At 38.9% G+C, this 23,664-nt stretch overlaps 1 protein-coding gene across 2 annotated transcripts in view; it reads right to left on the bottom strand.

Annotated features, from left to right (window-relative positions):
- Positions 1 to 413: 413 nt before the first annotated feature.
- The window catches only part of DIAPH2 (diaphanous related formin 2), an 859,779-nt gene continuing 836,528 nt past the window's right edge, over positions 414 to 23,664 (bottom strand). For both annotated transcript variants that reach the window (XM_068532463.1, XM_068532464.1), the window contains one exon: positions 414 to 5,768. In XM_068532463.1, the coding sequence (XP_068388564.1) occupies positions 5,704 to 5,768 (65 nt within the window). In that variant the 3' untranslated portion in view covers positions 414 to 5,703. The remainder of the gene's footprint in view (positions 5,769 to 23,664) is intronic.

The raw sequence follows: 23,664 nt of genomic DNA, 5'->3' as shown, positions 1-23,664 counted from the left end.
AATCCTTTATGACTAATTCCAGATTTTAACCCCTCTGAGCATTTGAAGCCCATTTACTTTCATTGTATAATCATGGTAAAAAACCCTTTTCTGTAGAAACAGTTTCTCTGGAGGATGTAAATCACCCTTCTGGCTTTTCTGGACTTTTAAGTAAGTTGTGCAAACATCTCTCCACTACTCTGGCAAGAAGTGCTAAAGATTACTTAAAGAAAAATCTTATGATTCCCACAGGTGGGCGTGTCTTTGAATATATCCCATGATTTCCACCTGACCAGGTCCTTATAGAAATACTTTTGTACTTCTGTTAAGTTGAAGCTTCTCCTTCCAGAATGTTCTTACATTCCATCTTTATACTTATTCAGTTTGTGCCTTTTCACCCATCCTTAGTATTAATTATCATAGGCAGCACAACATTTAATGTAACCTTAACTTTATTGAATAAGTAAGTATGCATTACAGACAGATTGCAAGTCATCCTTGGTCCTGCAGAGACAGGTGTTTATGCCGAGGCAAAATGAGAACATGAATCCACCGTTCTACTGCTACTGAAATACTTCTTCTGAGTGTCTTGGTATGGGCACAATCTCCCTCAATATCCATTCAAACAGGTTTTGCTGTCACCTCTCCTTTCAGGTGAGGGATTCACAATATCTAAAATAAACTTGTAAAGAAAGCTTCTGTATCAGAGGTAGTTTTATACCTACATTATTAATCATAGAAAACATTTGGTCAAAGACTCCATAAAAGGGGCAGAGAAGATACACCAGAGCTCAAAGTTGGAACCAATTATTTTTTCAAGCTAATTGGCCACAGTAACAAAAGTATCAACTGAATTTTAGAATAGCCTGTTCAGCCATTTAACATCAAAGCATGCAGTAGCCTGTGCATACAATAGCTCTTAGCGACAACCTTGAATTTGGCTTGAGCACCAAGGATGCATTTCAAAATGTGAAAAGTACATTTATGTGCCATGACTAGTGTTGTGAGCTGAAAGGTGGCTCCCCAAAGATACGTCCATGTCCTAATTCTCAGAACCCGTGACGTTAACTTAGTTGGGAAAAGGGTCTTCACAGATGTAATTAAGTTAAGGATCTTGAAATGAGGAGATTATCATGGATAAACCAGTGGGCCTTAAATGCCTTCACAAGTGTCTTTATAAGCGGGAGGCAGAGGTAGACTAGACATACAGAGGGAAAGGTGATATGAAGACAGAGCAGAAAGAGATTTGGCCACAAGCCGAGGAATGATGACAGTCACAAGAAACTGGGAGAGGCAAGGAACAGGTTTTCTCCTAGAGCCTCCAGAGGGAGTACAGCCCTGCTAATACCTCAATTTACCACTTCTGGCCTCCAAAACAGTAAGAGAATGAATGCCTGTTGTTTTAAGTGAACATGTTTGGAGTACTCTGTTACAGCAACCACAGCAACAAACTACAGATTTTGGTACCAGGAAGTCAGGGACTGCTGTAACAAATACCTAAAAATGTAGAAGTGGCTTTGGAATTAGATCACGTGTAGAGGCTGGAAGAATTTTGACGTATGTGATAGAAAAAGCATGGACTGCCTTAAACAGACTGTCGGGAAGAATAGGAATGTTAAAGGCGCATCTCGAGAGGGCTCAGAAGGAACTGAGGAACATTTTATTGAAAACTAGAGGAAAGGTGATCCTTGTTATATAGCGGCAAAAAGCTTATCCAAATTGTCTCCAACTGTTGTGTGGAAAGTAGATCTGTAAGTGATGAATTCGGATATTTAGCTGAGGAAATTTGAGAGCAAAGCATTGGAGGTATGGCCTAGTTTTTTCTTGAGCTTAGAGTAAAATATAAGAGGAAAGGGATAAATTGAAGAAAGAACTGTTAAGCAGAAGGGACCCAGCACTTGATGATTCAGGAAATTCTGAGCCTATTCAGATTGCAAAAGATGCTAAAATGAAGATTCACTGTTAGGATAGTGTGCTCTGGAGATAAAGCCAAGGCTGGATAACCTTTGGCTAGTGCTGTAGAGATTAGGCATTGACTCACTGATCCACTCAATCATCTCAGTAGAAGCCAGGAACAGAGGTGGTGTTATCTGGCAAAGATCTGTGAGGACTCTCTTGTCTCACTAGTAAATCAATATGATATACATGGGGAGCCCACGAAGTTTTTGAGAAAGTTACACCAGCAGAAACAGTTCCAGCTTGGCCTGAAAGGGACAGAGACAGGACAAAATGAGAGAAGGCGGTCAGACTACCAAAACTTTACAGGCAGGAAGTAGGCTGATAAAGCTGCAAAGAGGTGATACCCTTCGATAGAAAAGATCAACCCTAGGGCAGAGCTGCAGGTTTAGAGGCAGAAGTACAAGCCATGGGCACAGAGGCAGAGACTTGATCCACGGGCCAAGAGGCCAGAGCTGCAGGCCTAAAGGGTGCAGCCCTGAGACAAGGAGGATTATTGTCAAGCCTTGAAACCTAAGGGGATTCTGCCTGGCCAAATTCTGAAAATCATCAGGACAGGTGACTCCTTTCTATGTTCCATTTTCTCCCTTTTGGAATAGGAATGTCTATAACTATTATCATATGCCTGTCCCACCACTGTATTCTGGAAGCAGGGGCCCTGTTGATGTCTTGTTTCACTGATTCACAGACACAAAGGAATTTTGTCCCAGGGTTTTCACCTATAGCTGATTTAGATGATCTAGGTGAGATTTGGGACTTTTGAACTGAAGATGTTTGGATGAGATTTTAGACTTAGGGTTGAGACTTTTGGGAATGTTGGGATAGGGTGAATATACTTTGCACATGGGACAGACATAAATTTGGGTGTCCAAAGGGCAGACTGTCATGGGCTAAAGGTCACCTCCAAAAAGATATGTCCACACCCTAATCCCCAGAACCTATGAATGTTACGTTTTTGGAAAAAGGGTCTTACAGATGTAATTAAGTTTAGGGTCTTCACATGAAATTATCCTGGATTATCTAGGTGGGCCCTAAATTCCAACAAAAGTGTCCTTATAAGAGAGAGGCATAGGGAGATTAAATACACAGAGGAGAAGGTGATGTGAAGACAGAGCAGAGAGAGATGTGGCCATAACCCAAAGAATGCCAATAGCTACCCGAAGCTGGAAGAGGCAAGGGAAGAGTTTCTTCTAGAGCCTCTGGAGGGAGCATGGCCCTTGATTTTGGACATCTGGCCACCACAACCATGAAAGAATAAATTTCTGATATGTTAGGTCACCAAGTTTGTAGTAATTTGTTATAGCAGCCAAAGGAAACTAATACAACTAGTAAACATTTTAAAGGGTTTTGCACTTCTTCTTATAAAAAACATTCTGAAGAAAATCTGCATAAATTGGTGCTTCTCATGTGTGGCAGTAATAAACCCAACAAAAGACTTTAGTATAATTTGGTTCTATACTAAAAATGTCACTATGTACTTTTTTCTGGTGATAATTTTCAATCTAAAACAAAACTGCAAATGGCTAGAGCAGGACCATTATAAATCTGGGAAGCAAACCCTTTAATTGAGTTATCAGAGCTTCGTGAAAGACCCTGAACGGTCTCATAATGTTTGTGAAACGCATGTGGAATTATTCTAAATACAAATATATAATTTATCAATAATAGTACTTTTTTTTCCCACAAACTAAAAAATAAGGCAAGTTCACATCTGGAAAAGGTGATGATATGCATCAGTATGTCCACCTTGACCAGCCTGATAATATGGCAAATGGCCCTAAATATTAGTCAGGGTGAATATTTCAAAATATCATTTCCTACAGTCTGAAAAGCTATCAAAAGACTCAAAGAAGCCATACCATGAAGATTTCAGAAAAGACTTTGTGAAGTTAAAAATACGTACATTAAGTATTTACATAAATTAGTAGAACCTAAATCTTTGTTGTTGTTGTTATTGTTAAAAAAACAGTGTGTGAAATTGACATGTCCCTTAAACTTGTTTGTTTGTGTGTGTGCATATGTGTGTGCCTTAAGATAGGATAAAATTGTAAAATCTCAGATCCTGTTACTGCTTTTGATTTCTCTATTGTAGCAGCTTCAGAGCTTTGTAAAGGATAAGACCCAAGTAAGAATGTACTGGAGGAAAAGGCAGCAGTTTGAATCACTGTACGTCTATAAAAAGGAAACTGTGAGCTATTGGTCACTTGGTTACGTTATCTCAGGGAGTGACTTGCCAAGCCAGTCACTTGTTCTTTCTGAATGTCTATAATGTGCTTTGGAGGAAGTAGAAATAGGATTTTCTTTATAAGAAATATACATATAAGAAATCATCTTTTACAATAATCACAATCATCTGCATGGATTAGTCCAGAGAAGTTGTACCACATTATTACAATGCATTTTTAAAAATAATAGACAGTTAGTTAAGTATAACTTTTTCTCCCTCATCTATTTAAGAAAAATGTAGAGCCTGTTTTTTCCTCCTAGAGTTGTTTTGGCAGCATCATTTGAATTTGTTAATATAAGGTAAATAAGTATGATGATGATTGAGAAGTTCACTTAGTCACTGGGATGTGGAATTATTGTAGCAGGAGATATAAATATATACACATATATACAGATACATACATATAATTTCTTTTTCTTCTTCAGATCACCATGGAGGAACTGGAAAGGGGAGTAGAAAGGCAGATAAAACAACTGACCTTTCGGACAGTTTTCTGCTGCCTCCTGCGGAGAGGAATCTTTTTCCCCTCAGGTCTCCTAGAACTCTATTCCCTGCCTTCAAGGGGGTTGTGGGAGAAAGAAGCAATAGAGAGAAGAAATAAACCATGGAGAATAGAGAGCAGTATTTACCTTTAAAAATCTGAATAAAGGTAACAGAATTTGCAGGTTCAGCCCCAGCATAAACATTACAATGTGAGGTTTTTCTCAAAAACAGCCATATAAAGTATTTGTATAAAGTAGATATATGTGCATAATTAGAAAATACCTCTTTAAATAAAGTTTAAATCACTTTCTCTAACTGCTTCTGTTAAACTTTTTGGCTTATTTTTAGCAATGATTGATAAGTGCCTGCAATATCATGCTGAAACTCTAGATTAATGATAAGTTTAATTTCAGCCGAAGCAGATGAATCCATCAACTTTCACTTGAGATAAGATTCTAAGTAACCTGACGGGGGGTGAAGCAGTACTTTTTCTGAGTTTCCAAAAAATGGCTTCTTTTATAGAGTGTGCAATATCAGTGCCTTTCCAAACCATTAACACGCACATTTTCACTGGCCTTTTCCTTTTCTATATAACAGGAATCAGAAGTAGACACTGACTACTTCTTTCTATTCTTTTTCTTCTCTTTTTTCTTTTTTTTTGGGGGGGGGGGTGACTTCAAATTTGAGTAATGTTTGTTTGTTATACATTTTTGACAGACTGAATGGTTTTGAAAGTCTTTGGAACTCTTCAATTTCTTACACTTTTCATCATCACGGTCAGGCCACACACAGTAACAAATAATACACATCTTTACACTAAAAGGGAACGCATGTTTTATAATTCTGGTAATTAATTGTGTTCATATTAGTATAATTGTGGGAGGAGTCTTGCAATAGCTTTACATATGCACGCTATTGCATCCAGCTTAGCTTGATCTTTGCAGAAATGTACTTATTTCCTCTCCATCCCTTGAGTGCATGTTTGTTTTGTTCTTCCCAAAATGTATGATTTTGTTTACTTAAGAAGTATTTTCGTATTCTTTGGCATCCATCAGGAATCACTTAGATGAGATAGCTCCATTGTGGCGAGAGCGTGACCTTTCCAAAGGTACTCGTCTGTTATCTGTAAGAAGACAAAGAGAAAAAGAACCAAAAACATGGTGAGCTTTAGATCCCAGCTGTTTGTTACGGGATGTCAGGTTGAGAGAGGTTTTCAAACAGTCCTGAAAAATCACTTCAAATGAATATGTAAATAAGTAACAAGGAGCCAAGATCTGAGGAGTTCATGCTGCAGCTCCCAGGCTGAGTTCAAGAGTTTGCAATCATCAATCAATCAGCATTAAATGACTTTTCTTGGTAAGTAAGTGAAGTCAGAGTGATAAAAGAAATGGAAGAATTCGCTCAAGCACAGTCCCCTTGGAAATAGCAGGCGACAACAAAATTCCTTGGTAAAGATGTTAAATTGAAAGGCTCTATGTACAGTGCCTTTTGTTGGAAAGCACTTCAATTCCCCATGAGCTTTCAATCTGTATGTTGGCTATCTCTAGAGCACACCAGCGTGGGCAGAGCAAAAAAGAGTTTTTATTTTTTACAGTGATTGCAATATATGGCAATCAAATCAGCTACCAAGTCTTTGCCTGATTATGTGATGTAAACAAATTCAATACATTATATAGTCATTATGGGACTGAATAATGAATAGGTCCCATTCCCCTCACCCGTCACAGGAAAAATAATCACTGTAGAGAGAACTGTTGGCACAAAGCTTGGAAAGCAAAGTTTAAAAGCACTGAAAGTTGCTGAAAATAGTTTTAGCTTTAATAGGAAAAAGGTTTACAGCTCTGCATTGTGATGATCACTACTATGTTATTATCACCTCTGTTTTATGCTCAGCTTAAATGCAACTGATGCCGGTGAAAAATCCCTTTCTGACAAAAGCATAATGCACTTAGATTCTCTATTTAGAATGAGACACTAGGTCCCTAGAAATAATGACAACTACCAGCACTTACTTACACTCGTTAATTTGCTAATTCACACAACATCCCCGGGAGGTAAGCGCATTTCATTCTATCCTATTATCTCTGCTTTAGTGATGAAGGTTACACAGCAAATCAATGGTATGACAGGGGATTATAATGCAAAGTTAACGCCTAAATGTCAGGCCTGCTTTGTTCAGAGGTAGATGTTGGGGCCTCCCAGGCTCCTACTCATTTCCTCCCTAAGATCATACCCAAGGAACACATTCTGCCTGTCCCATGGGGAGGATGGACCGTGAGAAATGTTGAGGTTTTGCCATGGGATCTTTCTCATCTGTGCTAGTGTTTCTTGAGTGATTCCGGGTAGTCTATGGTCAGTACACAGAGCAAAAGCTAACTGGCCTCCATAACCTTGGCCTCATTAACACCACAGAATGAGTGCACTGAACCAACCAGCCATAAGCTCAAAGTGCCTTATAATGCAATAATATCACTGAGAGGTGAGAAAGAAAGAGAGAGATATTTTCTCTATTCAGAGATATATCTGAGTGATGCATTATTTGGGCATCCTTTTAAAGATACCATTAAAAAATCCATTTAGTTTGTGCTATGGATCACAATTCAGCTAAAAATGTAAAGATAAAACATTCCTAGATAAAGGGCTTATTACTTAGATGCCACTGGTTTGCATACAGATTGGTTTGGGACTTAGAAGACATTTACAAATTAGATTATAATATGATGGCTACCATTGCATTGCTAGCATTTAAGTATTCAGTGTTAAAGCTATCAGATATGAGAATGATGGTACCATTCACAGAGGATTGTCCCAGCTCAGAAAAAAGGCTTGTGCCTTGGTGGTCCTACACACTAAGGTCAGCTGGCATTACCACTCACTCCAGGAATGCTATTGGTACCCCATACCACCACTCACTGCCCACTGGATTCAAGAGACATACCACATACAAAAACCTAGCCTTGCAGCAGTAAATGAAGTGATGACAGGATTCACATCAACCTGCAACTTTCTTGGTAGCATCTGGTGTGAGAAAATAAACTTTCAAGTCAAAATGAACTGGGGAACGGACACTGAAGCTTTTGGAAGGCAGGATAAACACTGGTTGACGGCCCAAATCCAGCTCTTGGCGTACACAAAAGAGAATTACTCTATATTTCGTCCCTTCCTCTCTCCCTCTCCCTCGCTCCCTCCCTTCCTTCTCTTTGTCTCTCTCTCTTTAAATTTTTTTGGTACCTAATTGGTACCTATGTATATGCGATAATTATAAGTAGAAGCAATCCTGAAAGGCCAACACTTGTATTTTCGAAATGTCAACCTCCAACATTGTTTATGAGTAAATGACACTAGAAACAATGGCAGTGGGGGACCTTCAAGATGGCGTAGGAGTAAGACGTGGAGATCACCTTCCTCCCCACAAATACATCAAAAATACATCTACATGTGGAACAACTCCTACAGAACACCTACTGAATGCTGGCAGAAGACCTCAGACTTCCCCAAAGGCAAGAAACTCCCCACGTACCTGGGTAGGGCAAAAGAGAAAAAACAGAGACAAAAGAATAGGGACGGGACCTGCACATCTGGGAGGGAGCTGTGAAGGAGGAAAGGTTTCCACACACCAGGAAGACCCTTCACTGGCGAGGATGGGGGGGGTGGGTGGGGAGGAAGCTTCGGAGCCATGGAGGAGAGCACAGCGACAGGGGTGCAGAGGGCAAAGTGGAGAGATTACCGCACAGAGGATCACTGCCAACGATCACTCACCAGCCTGAGAGACGACTTGTCGGCTCACCCACCAGGGAGGGTGGGGGCTGGGAGCTGAGGCTCGGGCTTCAGAGGTCAGACCCCAGGGAGAGGACTGGGGCTGAAGTCCTGAAGGAGGCTAGCGCACCACATCTAACTGGGAGGGAATCTGGGAAAAAGTATGGAACTGCCTAAGAGGCAAGAAATCATTGTTTTGCAGTACGCGAGGAGAGGAGATTCAGAACACCACCTAAATGAGCTTCAAAGACAGCCGCGAGCCATGGCCGCGCGGCTATCAGCGCGGACACCAGAGACGGGCATGAAACGCTAAGGCTGCTGCTGCTGCCACCAAGAAGCCTGTGTGCGAGCACAGGTCACTATCCACACACCCCCACCCCAGGAGCCTGTGCAGCCCGCCTATGTCAGGGTTCCGTGATCCAGGGACAACTTCCCTGGAGAAACACACAGCATGCCTCAGGCTTTTACAAAGTCACGGCAGCCTCTGTCGCTGCAGGCTCGCCCCACATTCCAATTATGACTACCGTACCCCTCCCTCTCCCTGGTCTGAATGAGCAAGAGCACCCTCATCAGCTGCTGCTTTAACCCCCTCCTGTCTGGGCAGGGAACAGATGCCTGAGGGCAATGTACACGCAGAGATGGGGCCAAAACCAAAGCTGAACCCCAGGAGCTGTGCGAACAAAGAACAGAAAGGGACATTTCTCCAGGCAGCCTCAGAGGCAGCAGATTAAATCCCCATAATCAACTTGATGTACTTGCATATGTGGAATACCTGAATAGACAATGAATTGTCCCAAAATTGAGGCGGTGGACTTCGGGAGCAACTGTAGGCTTGGGGTTTGCGGTCTGTGACTGATTTGTTTCTGCTTTTTTATGTTTATCTTAATTTAGTTTTTAGTGCTTGTTATCATTGGTGGATTTGTTTATTGGTTTGGTTGCTCTTTTCTTTTTTTTATTTTTTATTTTAATAATTAAAAGAATTTTAAAATTATTTTTAATGTTTCTTTCTTTTTCTTTCTTTTTTTTCCCCTTTTTCTTCCAAGCTGTGTGGCTGACAGGGTCTCGGTGCTCTGGCCTGGTGTCAGGCCGGAGCCTCTGAGGTGGCAGAGCCGAGTTCAGGACATTGGACACCAGAAACCTCTTGGCCTCCCATAATATCAATCAGCGAGAGCTCTCCCAGAGAACTCCGCCTCAATGCTAAGACCCACCTCCACCCAATGGCCAGCAAGCTCCAGTGCTGGATGCCCCATGCCAAACAACTAGCAAGACAGGAACACAACCCCACCCATTAGCAGAGAGGCTGCCTAAAATCATAATAAGCTCACAGACACCCCAAAGCACACCACCGGATGCGGTCCTGCCCACCAGAAAGACAAGATCCAGCCCCATCCACCCGAACACAGGCACCAGTCCCCTCCACCAGGAAGCCTACACAACTCACTGAACCAACCTTAGCCACTGGGGGCAGACACCAAAAACAACGGGAACTACGAACCTGCAGCCTGTGAAAAGGAGACCCCAAACACAGTAAGTTAACCAAAATGACAAGACAGAGAAATACACAGCACATTAAGGAGCAAGGTAAAAACCCACCAGACCAAACAAATGAAGAGGAAATAGGCAGTCTACCTGAAAAAGAATTCAGAATAATGATAGTAAAGATGATCCAAAATCTTGGAAATAGAATGGAGAAAATACAAGAAACGTTTAAAAAGGACATAGAAGAACTAAAGAGCAAACAAACAATGATGAACAACACAATAAATGAAATGAAAAATTCTCTAGAGGGAATCAGTAGCAGAATAACTGAGGCAGAAGAAAGGATAACTGACCTGGAAGATAAAATAGTGGAAATACCACAGAGCGGAATAAAGGAAAAAGAATTAAAAGATTGAGGACGGGTCTCAGAGACCTCTGGGACAACATTAAATGCACCAACATTCAACTTAAAGGGGTCTCAGAAGAAGAGAGAAAAAGAAAGGGACTGAGAAAATATTTGAGGAGATTATAGTTGAAAACTTCCCCCTAACATGGGAAAGGAAATAGTCAATCAAGTCCAGGAAGCACAGAGAGTCCCATACAGGATAAATCCAAGTAGAAACAGGTCAAGACACATATTAATCAAACTATCAAAAATTAAATACAAAGAAAAAATATTAAAAGCAGCAGGGGAAAAGCAACAAATAACATACAAGAGAATCCCCACAAGGTTAAGAGCTGATCTTTCAGCTCAAACTCTGCAAGCCAGAAGGAAGCGGCAGGACATATTTAAAGTGAAGAAAGGGAAAAAACTACAACCAAGATTACTCTATTCAGCAAGGATCTCATTCAGGCTTGATGGAGAAATTAAAAACCTTACAGACAAGCAAAAGTTAAGAGAATTCAGCACCACCAAACCAGATTTACAACAAATGCTAAAGGAACTTTTCTAAGCAGGAAACACAAGAGGAGGAAAAGGCCTGCAAAAACAAACCCAAAACAATTAAGAAAATGGTAATAGGAACATACATATCGATAATTACCTTAAATGAAAATGGATTAAATGCTCCAACCAAAAGACATAGACTGGCAGAATGGATACAAAAACAAGACCCGTATATACGCTGTCTACAAGAGACCCACTTCAGACCTAGGGACACATACAGACTGAAAGTGAGGGGACGGAAAAAGATATTCCATGCAAATGGAAATCAAAGAGAGCTGGAGTAGCAATTCTCATATCAGAGAAAATAGACTTTAAGATAAAGACTATTACAAGAGACAAAGAAGGACTCTACATAATGATCAAGGGATCAATCCAAGAAGAAGATACAACAATTGTAAATATTTATGCACCCAACACAGGAGCACCACAATACATAAGGCAAATGCTAACAGTCATAAAAGGGGAAATCGACAGGAACACAATCATAGTAGGGGACTTTAACACCCCACTTTCACCAATGGACAGATCATCCAAAATGAAATAAATAAGGAAACACAAGCTTTAAATGACACATTAAACAAGAGGGACTTCATTGATATTTATAGGACATTCCATCCAAAAACAACAGAATACACTTTCTTCTCAAGTACTCATGGAGCATTCTTCAGGATAGATCATATCTTGGGTCACAAATCAAGCCTTGGTAAATTTAAGAAAATTGAAATTGTATCAAGTACCTTTTCCAACCACAATGCTATGAGACTAGATATCAGTTACAGGAAAAAATTTGTAAAAAATACAAACACATGGAGGCTAAACAATACACTACTAAATAACCAAGAGATCACTGAAGAAATCAAAGAGGAAATCAAAAAATACCTAGAGACAAATGCCAATGAAAACACGATGACCCAAAACCTACGGGATGCAGCAAAAGCAGTTCTAAGAGGAAAGTTTATAGCAATACAATCCTACCTCAAGAAAGAAGAAACATCTCAAATAAACAACCTAACCTTACACCTGAAGCAATTAGAGAAAGAAGAACAAAAAAGAAACCCAAAGTTAGCAGATGGAAAGAAATCATAAAGATCACATCAGAAATACATGAAAAAGAAATGATAGAAACAAAGGCAAAGACCAATAAAACTAATAGCTGGTTCTGTGAGAAGATAAACCAAATTGATAAACCATTAGCCAGACTCATCAAGAAAAAAAGGGAGAAGACTCAAATCAACAGAATTTGAAATGAAAAAGGAGAAGTAACAACTGACACTGCAGAAATACAAAGGATTATGAGAGATTACTACAAGCAACTCTATGCCAATAAAATGGACAACCTGGAAGAAATGGACAAATTCTTAGAAATGCACAACCTCCCGAGACTGAACCAGGAAGAAACAGGAAATATGAACAGACCAATCACAAGCACTGAAATTGAAACTGTCATTAAGAAGCTTCCAACAAACAAAAGCCCAGGATCAGATGGCTTCACAGGCGAATTCTATCCAACATTTAGAGAAGAGCTAACACCTACCCTTCTCAAACGCTTCCAAAATATAGCAGAGGGAGGAACACTCCCAAACTCATTCTACGAGGCCACCATCACCCTTACACCAAAACCAGACAAAGATGTCACACACAAAAAAAACTGCAGGCCAATATTACTGATGAACATAGGTGCAAATATCCTCAACAAAATACAAGCAAACAGAATCCAACAGCACATTAAAAGGATCATACACCATGATCAAGTGGGGTTTATCCCAGGAATGAAAGGATTCTTCAATATACGAAAAGCAATCAATGTGATACACCATATCAACAAACTGAAGGATGAAAACCATATGATCATCTCAGTAGATACAGAAAAAGCTTCGACAATATTCAACACCCTTTTATGATAAAAAGTCTCCAGAAAGTAGGCATAGAGGGAAACTTCCTCAACATAATAAAGGCCATATACGACAAACCCACAGCCAACATCATTCTCAATGGTGAAAAACGGAAACCATTTTCTCTAAGATCAGGAACAAGGCAAGGTTGCCCACTCTCACCACTATTATTCAACATAGTTTTGGACGTTTTAGCCATGGCAATCAGAGAAGAAAAAGAAGTAAAATGAATCCAAATTGGAAAAGAAGACGTAAAACTGTCACTGTTTGCAGATGACGATACTATACACAGAGAATCCTAAAGATGTTACCAGAAAACTACTAGAGCTAATCAATGAATTTGGTAAAGTAGCAGGATACAAAATTAACGCACAGAAATCTCTGGCATTCCTATACACTAACGATGAAAAATCTGAAAGAGAAATTAAGGAAACACTCCCATTTACCATTGCAACAAAAAGAATGCAATACCTCGGAATAAACCTACCTAAGGAGACAAAAGACCTGTATGCAGAAAACTATAAGACACTGATGAAAGAAATTAAAGATACAAATGGAGGAAGAGATATACCATGTTCTTGGATTGGAAGAATCAACACTGTGAAAATATACTACCCAAAGCAATGTACAGATTCAATGCAATCTCTATCAAACTACCAATGGCATTTTTCACAGAACTAGAACAAAAAATTTCACAATTTGTATGGAAACACAGAAGACCCCAAATAGTAAAAGCAGTGTTGAGAAAGAAAAACGGAGCTGGAGGAATCAGGCTCCCTGACTTCAGACTATACTACAAAGCTACAGTAATCAAGACAGTATGGTACTGGCACAAAAACAGAAATATAGATCAATGGAACATGATAGAAAGCCCAGAGATAAAACCATGCACATATGGTCACCTTATTTTTGATAAAGGAGGCAAGAATATACAATGGAGAAAAGACAGCTTCTTCAATAAGTGGTGCTGGGAAAACTGGACAGCTACATGTAAAAGAATGAAATTAGTACACTCCTGAGCACCATACATAAAAATAAACTCAAAATGGATTAAAGACCTAAATGTAAGGCCAGACACTATCAAACTCTTAGAGGAAAACACAGGCAGAACACTGTATGACATAAATCACAGCAAGATCCTTTTTGACCCAACTCCTAGAGTAATGAAAATAAAAACAAAAATAAACAAATGGGACCTAATGAAACTTAAAAGCTTTTGCACAGCAAAGGAGACCATAAACAAGACCAAAAGACAACCCTCAGAATGGGAAAAAATATTTGCAAACGAAGCAACTGACAAAGGATTAATCTCCAAAATATACAAGCAGCTCATGCAGCTCAATATCAAAAAAACAAACAACCCAATCCAAAAATGGGCAGAAGAGCAAATAGATATTTCTCCTAAGAAGACATACAGGTTGCCAACAAACACATGAAAGGATGCTCAACATCACTAATCATTAGAGAAATGCAAATCAAAACCACAATGAGGTATCACCTCATACCGGTCAGAATGGCCATCATCAAAAAATCTACAAACGATAAATGCTGGAGAGGATGTGGATGAGATGGAACCCTCTTGCACTGTTGGTGGGAACGTAAATGATACAGCCACTATGGAGAACAGTATGGAGGTTCCTTAAAAAACTAAAAATAGGACTACCATACGACCCAGCAATCCCACTACTGGGCATATACCCTGAGAAAACCATAGTTCAAAAAGGGTCATGTACCACAATGTTCATTGCAGCTTTATTTACAATAGCCAGGACATGGAAGCAACCTAAGTGTCCATTGACAGATGAATGGATAAAGAAGATATGGCACATATATACAAGGGAATATTACTCAGCCATAAAAAGAAATGAAATTGAGTTATTTGTAGTGAGGTGGATGGACCTAGAGTCTGTCATACAGAGTGAAGTAAGTCAGAAGCAAATACCGTATGCTAACACATATATATGGAATCTAAAAAAAAGGGTTCTAATGAACCTAGGGGCAGGACAGGAATAAAGACGCAGACGTAAAGAATGGACTTGAGGACACGGGGAGGGGGAAGGGTAAGCTGGGACGAAGTGAGAGAGTAGCACTGACACATATACACTACTAAATGTAAAATAGATAGCTAGTGGGAAGCAGCTACATCACACGGGGAGATCAGCTTGGTGCTTTGTGACCACCTAGAGGGGTGGGATTGGGAGGATGGGGGGGAGATGCAAGAGGGAGGGGATATGGGGATATATGTATATATATAGCTGATTCACTTTGTTATACAGCAGAAGCTAACATAACATTGTAAAGCAATTATACTCCAATAAAGATGTTAAAAAGAAGAGAAAAGAAACAATGCCAGCAGTGAATGCTCTGGGTTTTTGTGATTTATTTACGATTCTCTGTATGTATTTTAAAACTATTTTAGGTACAAAATATATTCATACTCTAGAGCTGTATGGATCAGGTAGAAGTGCAATTTGGATGATAATATATGTATATATAATATGGATATATATGAATATAAATATTCATCTCTTCTCACAGTCTAATAGCTCGCAATCTAATGATAGCAATTTTCATACTTGGATTCATGCCTTCTTTGAGGCAGAGATTGAGAATCACTGAATATTTAAAAATACAACTTCTATATTTATAGCATTAAATACTAATGGGTAAAAGATCAGTGGTTTGACCCTCATAAGGTCAGGACACATGGTTGGCATCAAATTTATGAGACAAGAGCAAATGCTAGTTATTATTGCTGTTGGGGTGATGGAGTAATTTGGGTGATTGTGAGAGTGATTGCACTTCCTATTTGGAAACATAGGTGAAGGAGGCAGGTGCCCATGTGATATGATTTGAGAGCTCCAGGAGCCCCAGACTGAACCAAATCCACTTTTCTACCCAGTCTTATTCTCCCAACACTACTGATACTAGAATAGCTTCGATGGAAAAACATAGGAGTCTCTCCTCCAAAAAGTCAATAGTTTAAAAAATATGTATTTACCTGAGGTGATGTGGAGGGCTTTGTTAATAAGTAGTGGCTTCCCTTTCCAATTTGCCTTGTTGTGTTTTTGGAAATGAAAGAGAGGAAGATGGGGGGAGGCATCAGGCTATGTGTGTATACTTGTTGGGGATATTGTGCAATGAGATACAGGAAAATACATTTCATCAGAGGTTGGGGGAACATGATTTGCCATAATGTTCCTCTGTTTCCATTTTCTGAATGCATGAGGTAACACAGTGAATAAGAAAGCCTAGAGAGTCCAATGTATCCTCATGGTCTAAGAATTCATTAAGGGATTCTATTGTTTGTAAACACAAGGATTAATGCAACAGTAGAGCCTGAGATGTCCATCCCAAGATGTACCCTCTAAATCCACCATAGTTGGGCATACATACCCTATCAGATTCTTTTTGGTCACCAAAGGCTTGATGCCCTATGTGAAGGTGAAAAGATTCTGACATTACAGACAGTAACCTGGTCATAGTGTGAAATTGAAGAGAGGGGAATAGTTACATGAAAATGTGCAGTCCATGGAGGAGGGGTGACCAAACCTAAAACAATATGCCAATCTGTCACAAAAAGAGAATATAAATACATGGTCCAGCTTTGACATGATTCTGCACATTGTGAATATCAGGTTAACCAGCTCAAACCACTTTCAAGCCTTTCTCCACTGTCATAAGAGCAAGAAGCTTTATGCTTTTTCTGAGCATAAATTGATTTGGCATTCATCTCAAAACCTTCCCAATGGAGTCCTGAGTGAATAGATTAAACCTGTTATTGTATTGCTCTAAAATTCATTCATGCAATCATTTATTCAACAACTATGTACAAAGCACATCATCCATGAAATACCTGAATGTCACAAAATTTCAGATCATACCTAAATCTACACTGCTAATTTCCTTCCTACTGAAAACTTTGTCAAAGTGAGATAACTGAGGAATAAGCATATCATAGATAAAGCTTAAACAAAACGTGGTGTGAGACAGACCAAAGGACTCAAGCCTGTGGAATGTAATCTGGGAACGTTTAATTACTCCTCTAATAAAGTGAGTGTATGCCAAAGGTACAGAGCTGTGTGTTGTATATTGCATGAGTAGGTCAAGTTGAGATTGAAAACATGTGATAAAAAGACCATGTCCATTATTCATTTCCCCCCAGGCTAGGCATCCATCTGTTGTCTATGGAAGAACTGTTTCCTTCCTGGTGCTTCATAGGCACGTTAGATGTATCAACGTTGACCTAACACAATGCAACTATACCCTTCCAATAGGGTAACATAAAATACGTGTGCCTGGCATATACTGCACATTGTGCTACAAAACATCCCGTTTTAATGATAATTAGTTGGCTAGAAAACAAAGGAAAAGAAAGCCTCTGCAATTTACTGTGAGCTTTCTTTTCTCCAAAACTCTTCAAAAATGATGGTGTGGCAGATTGACCATCAATGGACAGGCATTGTTTCCAGCAAAAAGAGCAAACAGAGGATGGGGTTTGCACAGCTCAGGCTGAGAAAACCAAGAAAACTTTAGGTTGCTTTGGGAAATGTCTATTGAGTAGCTATTTGTATGCCAAACACTGATGAAAGATAATTATTTTAGACTGTTATGGTGAAATCGTATCATATGAACTTGCATCTATTTTCCCTTCTGTCCCATGATTCCAAAACGGTTTATGTTTTTTTCTGTGCTTTTGGGGATCCTGACTTGATACAGTTTCTCACTCACTAGAAACGACTGGAAGGAAAGTGGCAACAGAATTAGGCTTGGGCCTAGCCTCTTGGTGGAGGACAGCCAGTTTGTTGACTAGATTCGTTCTCTTCACTTACAGAATAATGTCTTTAAAAAAAAAAAAAAAGTTGAGCTCGAACTATATATTCAAATTGGTGTTCTACTTTTTCATTTAACATTTTATTGTAGAAATTTTCCATGTCATTAAACTTCTGAAACATGATATTGAAAACATGATTTTTAATGGCCACATACTCTTCTTTTTATATAAATATGTCACAATTTGGTTAACCATTTCTCTACTGTTGGACATGTAGGTTGCTTCCAAGTTTTTGCTATTATACAAAGCCTTGCAATGAATATCCTTGTAGTTTATATCTTATTATATACATCATGTGTAGAAGTGGCATGGTTAAGTATGCAAAATTAAGTCCAAATTGTATTCCAGAATACTTGTATTAATTTAAACCCAGTTGGCAGTAAGTAAATGAATTTGTCTGTCTTATTGTTGGGTATTAATTTTTTAAAAATGTGCTAATATGAAAAGTGACTAATGGCATCTGATTCTTTTGGCCCGTCTTCAAATCTCAGTAAAGTGAAAATTTTCATATGTTATTATCCATTTATATTTCTTCCTTTAAATGCTGGTCATATCCCTTGCCCAATAAATTGATCGATCTTTTACACTGTGATCCATTCCTTTATTGTTAACCTTAGGAAGTCTTTCTCTAGCCAGAGACATTTGATAAACATTCAACTATATCTCTTCTTCTTCTTTTTTTAAAATGTATCTATTTATTTATTTATTTATTTTTGGCTGCGTTGGGTCTTCGTTGCTACGTACGCGGGCTGTCTCTAGTTGTGGTGAGCGGGGGTTACTCTTCGTTGTGGTGTGCGGGCTTCTCATTGCGGTGGCTTCTCTTTGCTGCGGAGCACGGGATCTAGGCACGCCGGCTTCAGTAGTTGTGGCACGCGGGCTCAGTAGTTGTGGCTTGCAGGCTCTAGAGCGCAGGCTCAGTAGTTGTGGCGCACGGGCTTAGTTGCTCCGCGGCATGTGGGATCCTCCAGGACCAGGGCTCGAACCCGTGTCCCCTGCATTGGCAGGCAGATTCTTAACCACTGTGCCACCAGGGAAGTCCTGATATCTCTTCTCCTTTAAGGTTTGATTTTTTTCTAACACTTATTTAAATGATCTAGAATTTATTTTGTTGTACAATGTCAGGTAAGTTTCCACATTGCTTGCTTGCTTGCTTTTTTCCTTGCAAAGAGGAAATGGGTTGTTCCAGCATCATCTGTTGAATAATCATGAATTTCTACATTGATTCATGATATTTCTTTTTTTGTTGTTTTTTTTTTAAAGATTTGTGTGTGTGTGTGTGTTAATATACATTTATTTATTTAATTTATTTGTTTTTGGCTCTGTTGAGTCTTTGTTGCTGCACGCGGGCTTTCTCTAGTTGTGGCGAGTGGGGGGCTACTCCTCATTGCGGCGCACGGGCTTCTCATTGCAGTGGCTTCTCTTGTTGCAGAGCACAGGCTCTAGGCGCGTGGACTCAGTAGTTGTGGCACACGGGCTTAGTTGCTCCGCGGCATGTGGGATCTTCCCAGACCAGGGCTTGAACCTGTGTCCCCTGCGTTGGCAGGCGGATTCTTAACCACTGTGCCACCAGGGAAACCCTATGATATTTCTTTTTTATATATTAAATTATCTATACTAGGGTACCTTTCTGTTCCATTGACTTAAGTATTTTTCCAACTATTTTTGTGCCAATGACTTCTGATTTCATTATTTGTCTCATAGTATGTTTTAATGCCTAGTGGAGATAATCCTCTATAATTTATATTTTCATTTCAAACATGTATTTTTAGGGCACATTTTAGAACTCTACATCATGCTATAATCACAAAACAACTTGAAAACAATACAGTTTGACAATCAAACCCAATAGGTACTAACTAGGCTATCCTAGTAAGGCTAGGCAGATGTCTATTTCCTGAGTGCCAATGAGTCAAGTGACTCTAAAGTCCCTAACGATGTTTTTAAGAGTTCTCCTCAGGTTCTTCATTTTCTTAAAGACTTAATAAGCCTCTTTCCCTGTCTTCTGACACTTTTTTTTTTTTTTTTTCCTGCTGGCTAACCACTTTTCTTCTGAAAATACAGCACAGGCCAGCACTAAGGAAAAGAGCATCACCAATTCTACTTAGAGACTTTATAATACACTTATTCTCATTATTTTTGCTTCGTCAAAATTTTGAATAATTGGAATTAAATGTATAGTTTTGTTGTTGATAAAGTGTAGTGCCTCTAGCTTGTAAACCTTATTTTCTCATATATTTTATGTTTTACAAATTTGGTTTCCACTAGATACCACAGGTGATAAAATATATTAAATTATTTTATTCCAACAGAATTGTATACACAGGGTGCTAGTGCAAAAATGCATGCCTAGAAGCCAACCAATTACCTCTACTTAAATAGTTCTAACCCTATTCTAATCTCAGTGACATCGTAATGTTTTCAAAACTAGAAACAGGCCATGTTATGTAATCTATATCCTTCATTACATGCAAATAAATCCACGCAAAGAAAACAGAAACCCAGATTACCATGGTAGTTCAGGTCAGCAGAAGAGATGAAAGTTATTTTAACGAGGATGGTAATGGAAAGCAATAATGTTAAAGTAGTTCAGAGGCTACTGTGACTATAGACACACAACTCCCATTAACTGTAATTGGAGTTAAGCCCATGCAATGATAACAAAATAGACCCCTAAATATCTTTCCAATTGGAAAATAAGCAAATGTGTTCCAGGAAACAGCATGCCTTTGTGTAGAAAATACAGTATTCTAATTGAGATGCACAAATTATTTTCACATTGATATTGCTCAGGGTATGATGGCATTTTTCCTATGCTTGGGGATGTAGATCTGCTCTAGGTAACATCTGTACAAAGAATGCCTTTCTTTTTCTTAACGCTCAGCATTCGTTATGTTATTAAAGGAAAAGTCTCAATAGTTGCAATGGATTTATTATTATTAATTCAGTAGCTTGTTATCAGCATGAAACTCTGCTGTGCTGGGGAAAAACAAATTATATTTTACAAAACTGCTGTAGTGAGATTAAATCACTTTTCTATATTTCACTTTCTTCTTATCCTCCCTGCCTGGTAGTAACTTGACTATCTCTATTATGAACCTCATATTTTGCAAACTATCAAGTCTCGTAGTAATATAAAGGTACATTATCAAACAAACTCAATTATAGCAACTTTAAGAAGATTGAAATACGTGATAAAAGTAAAACCACATAGTACAATAATATTACTTCAAGGCATTAAAAACTTAATCCATGTTAAGCTACAAATGTAGAAAATATGCAATGCTTACTTTTATCTGTCATAAACATGATATTTTCATAACATGTACAACCAACCTCCTGGGATTTTAAATGACCAGTATTTACCTAATTGATAACTTGAGTATTTCAAGGGATTTTGGAAAAGTATGGCACAGAAAAAATAAAATCAGTATATTCAGTATTTCAACTGCCACAGACCTTGCCATCGATTATCTTTGGACTCAATGTCAAAGCTAATGAACAGGATTTTTTAAAATGTCCTTGGTTTTATTTATTGGCCATGCATTATGTTCGCTTCTTCACTAGGAAATGCAATCGGGCCCTAAGACAAATTTTCTACGAGGTTGAAAGTCTGATGACAATGCCGGCCTATCTGGAAAATACAGGAAAGGGCGACAAATAAAAATGTGAATAATGTTAGAAAATAGTTGGAAAAGCTCCCAAGTATATTAGATATGTGAAACTTACGTTAAGGAGCAAACCAGCAGAAACTACACAAACTGTAACAGAACCGCTCAGGTGTCTATCACAGTGGGTTACACACAGTGGTTTCTCAAAAACTGTCTGTTGATTAAGTAATAAGCCAATCATTAGCAATGAATCAGGAACTGGTCCTGCAAATTCACCTTCCACTATACTGCTTACACACAGGGCATTAATTTGCCATTAATATAGGCAAAGGTAAGAAAATGCTCCCTTCCTCCCTTTCATCCACCCACAAATTTTTACTGAATAAAATATCTGCAGAGTACCATAATAAGCACCCTTATAAGTTATTAGGAAGGAAAGGATAAATGTACAAACAACTATAACATGAAACTAACTACATGTCTCTTATAGCACCTCTTACAGTCTACGTACAATGGAGGTTAAGAGAAGAGAAAAATCATATCCTTTGAGTGTAGAAGTTGGGGGGTCAGGGAAAACTTCATCCCAGTTAGCCCTTAACAGATAGGTGGGATTTCAACAAGAGGAAATAGAAGTGTAGCTGTTAATTTTTGATTAGAAAAAGTGAGTTCTGGTTCCTTATACTGCTGACTATTTTAATTACCAAATTTTTCCTATTTGGGGGGCATGAAAAGCAGTGGATGTATAAAGGGAGAATCAGAATTTCTATACATGTTTAACCATTTTTTTCTAGGACATGGAGGAAAATGATGATAGGGAATGCACCAAACTGGTCAGATTTGTAGTTTCCGTAAACACGTGATTGTAGTTTTAATGGTATTTAAAAAAACAATCCTGAATGATTTACAGAGAAGACAGCAGTTTTGTTTCAAAACAAACAAATAAACAAACAACCCAGAAAAAGCCCACAACAAAACCACCCAGCAGAAATGAGGTCCTCTGGCATCATCTGGTTAGGTTCTGTTGTTGAAGCCTAGCTAGCACTATTAAGAGTGGCAGCAGAAGAGCTGATCAAGGCAAACAGAGATTGCAGTGACCTGGGCCAAGAGTACTTGACAAGATGTGAGCTTGAGCAACCATTTGGGTTGATGCAGATAAACTAGCTGTTAAATGACAATGCGGATACAGGGTCATTCATTCCTACCACCTGTCATCTCTGTGTCTTTCTATTCCACGTGTGACAGAGATCCCTATGACTAAGAACGTTAGGCATCAGCCATTTCTCTAACTTTGATCATATGATGGACAATCCTCTGTCATTTTCTGTGGCAGTTGTTTGTGATCTACCTGAGCTTTGTTGCTGATATGCTGACCTAGAATATATTTACCTGTCATCTGCTTTTGTTTCTAAATCATTCTAAGACTATATATCTACTCTTTTAGTTTTTAACGTGTGCAACCTATCTCTTGGGTCTGGGCTACCTGATTCTTGCTGATGATGGAAGTTTGAGAGTAATCAGCCCAACTCCCCAGCTTCAGTAGCCCTGGGTACTCTGGGGTTATGTAAGCTCGCTGGCTTCTACAGCAAGGCAGAAATGGCAGGCTTTCCCCTGCATACTTCCATTTCCCAAAGGACAGGATCACAGAACTATCCCACTGGCTATGATTTTGAGGAGAGAAGATATTAAGCTACAACTTACAATCCGTGAGACTATAAACAGGTGCTTCCTATTAGTAGTGTGCCCCACGCTAGCCTGTGCTTAATTACTTAACCAGTTGTATGGACAAAGGCAACCTGTATGGGTAATATCACAGACACTTTAGCAGCTGCCAGTGCCATTGTTTTAAAATATAAACTGTCCCTTAAGGTAGAAGCCAGTCAGCAGTTGTTTTAAATATGAGCAATTAGGACAGAGTTAAAACACAGCTTCTCAATGTCATATTCATAACTGACAGAAGTGCCTTTGTAATTGTAGTTTCTAAGGCAATCTATCTATTCACAACCCAAGTGCAGGCTGAGCCTTTAGATGATAAAAAATGGTTACTGACTAGCAACTTATCCCTCATACAAGAAGTCTCAAAGAACCCTTCCTGATGTTTAAGTCTACTGGAATAAAGCCAGTCCTCACATTATCAGACAAATATATAAATATGGATGGCTGTACATCAATGTTCTTTGCAACATTGTTTATACTAGCGAAAATCATAAAAAGTCTATCTGTCCATCATGGGATTCGATAAATAAAGGATGGGACCCACAAACACTAGGATACAATGCAGCCATTTCTAAATTATCATATAGATCTACATGTACTTGACAGAAAGAGGCCCACATTATAAACTGAAAAGGCAAGTTACAAAAGAGTATATCATATTCTTAGTCTGAAAAAAATATAATTTTTAGAAGTTGGAAGGCTATCTACCAATAAAAACAGTGGTTATCTCTGAATGGTGAGATCATGTTTTCTTTTTTATATTTTTCCATGTCTGAATTTTTGGCATTGAG

Source organism: Eschrichtius robustus, chromosome X (assembly GCF_028021215.1).
Source record: "Eschrichtius robustus isolate mEscRob2 chromosome X, mEscRob2.pri, whole genome shotgun sequence".
In the NCBI taxonomy this organism is placed as follows: domain Eukaryota; kingdom Metazoa; phylum Chordata; class Mammalia; order Artiodactyla; family Eschrichtiidae; genus Eschrichtius; species Eschrichtius robustus.
This window is presented reverse-complemented; position numbering and strand designations above follow the sequence as displayed.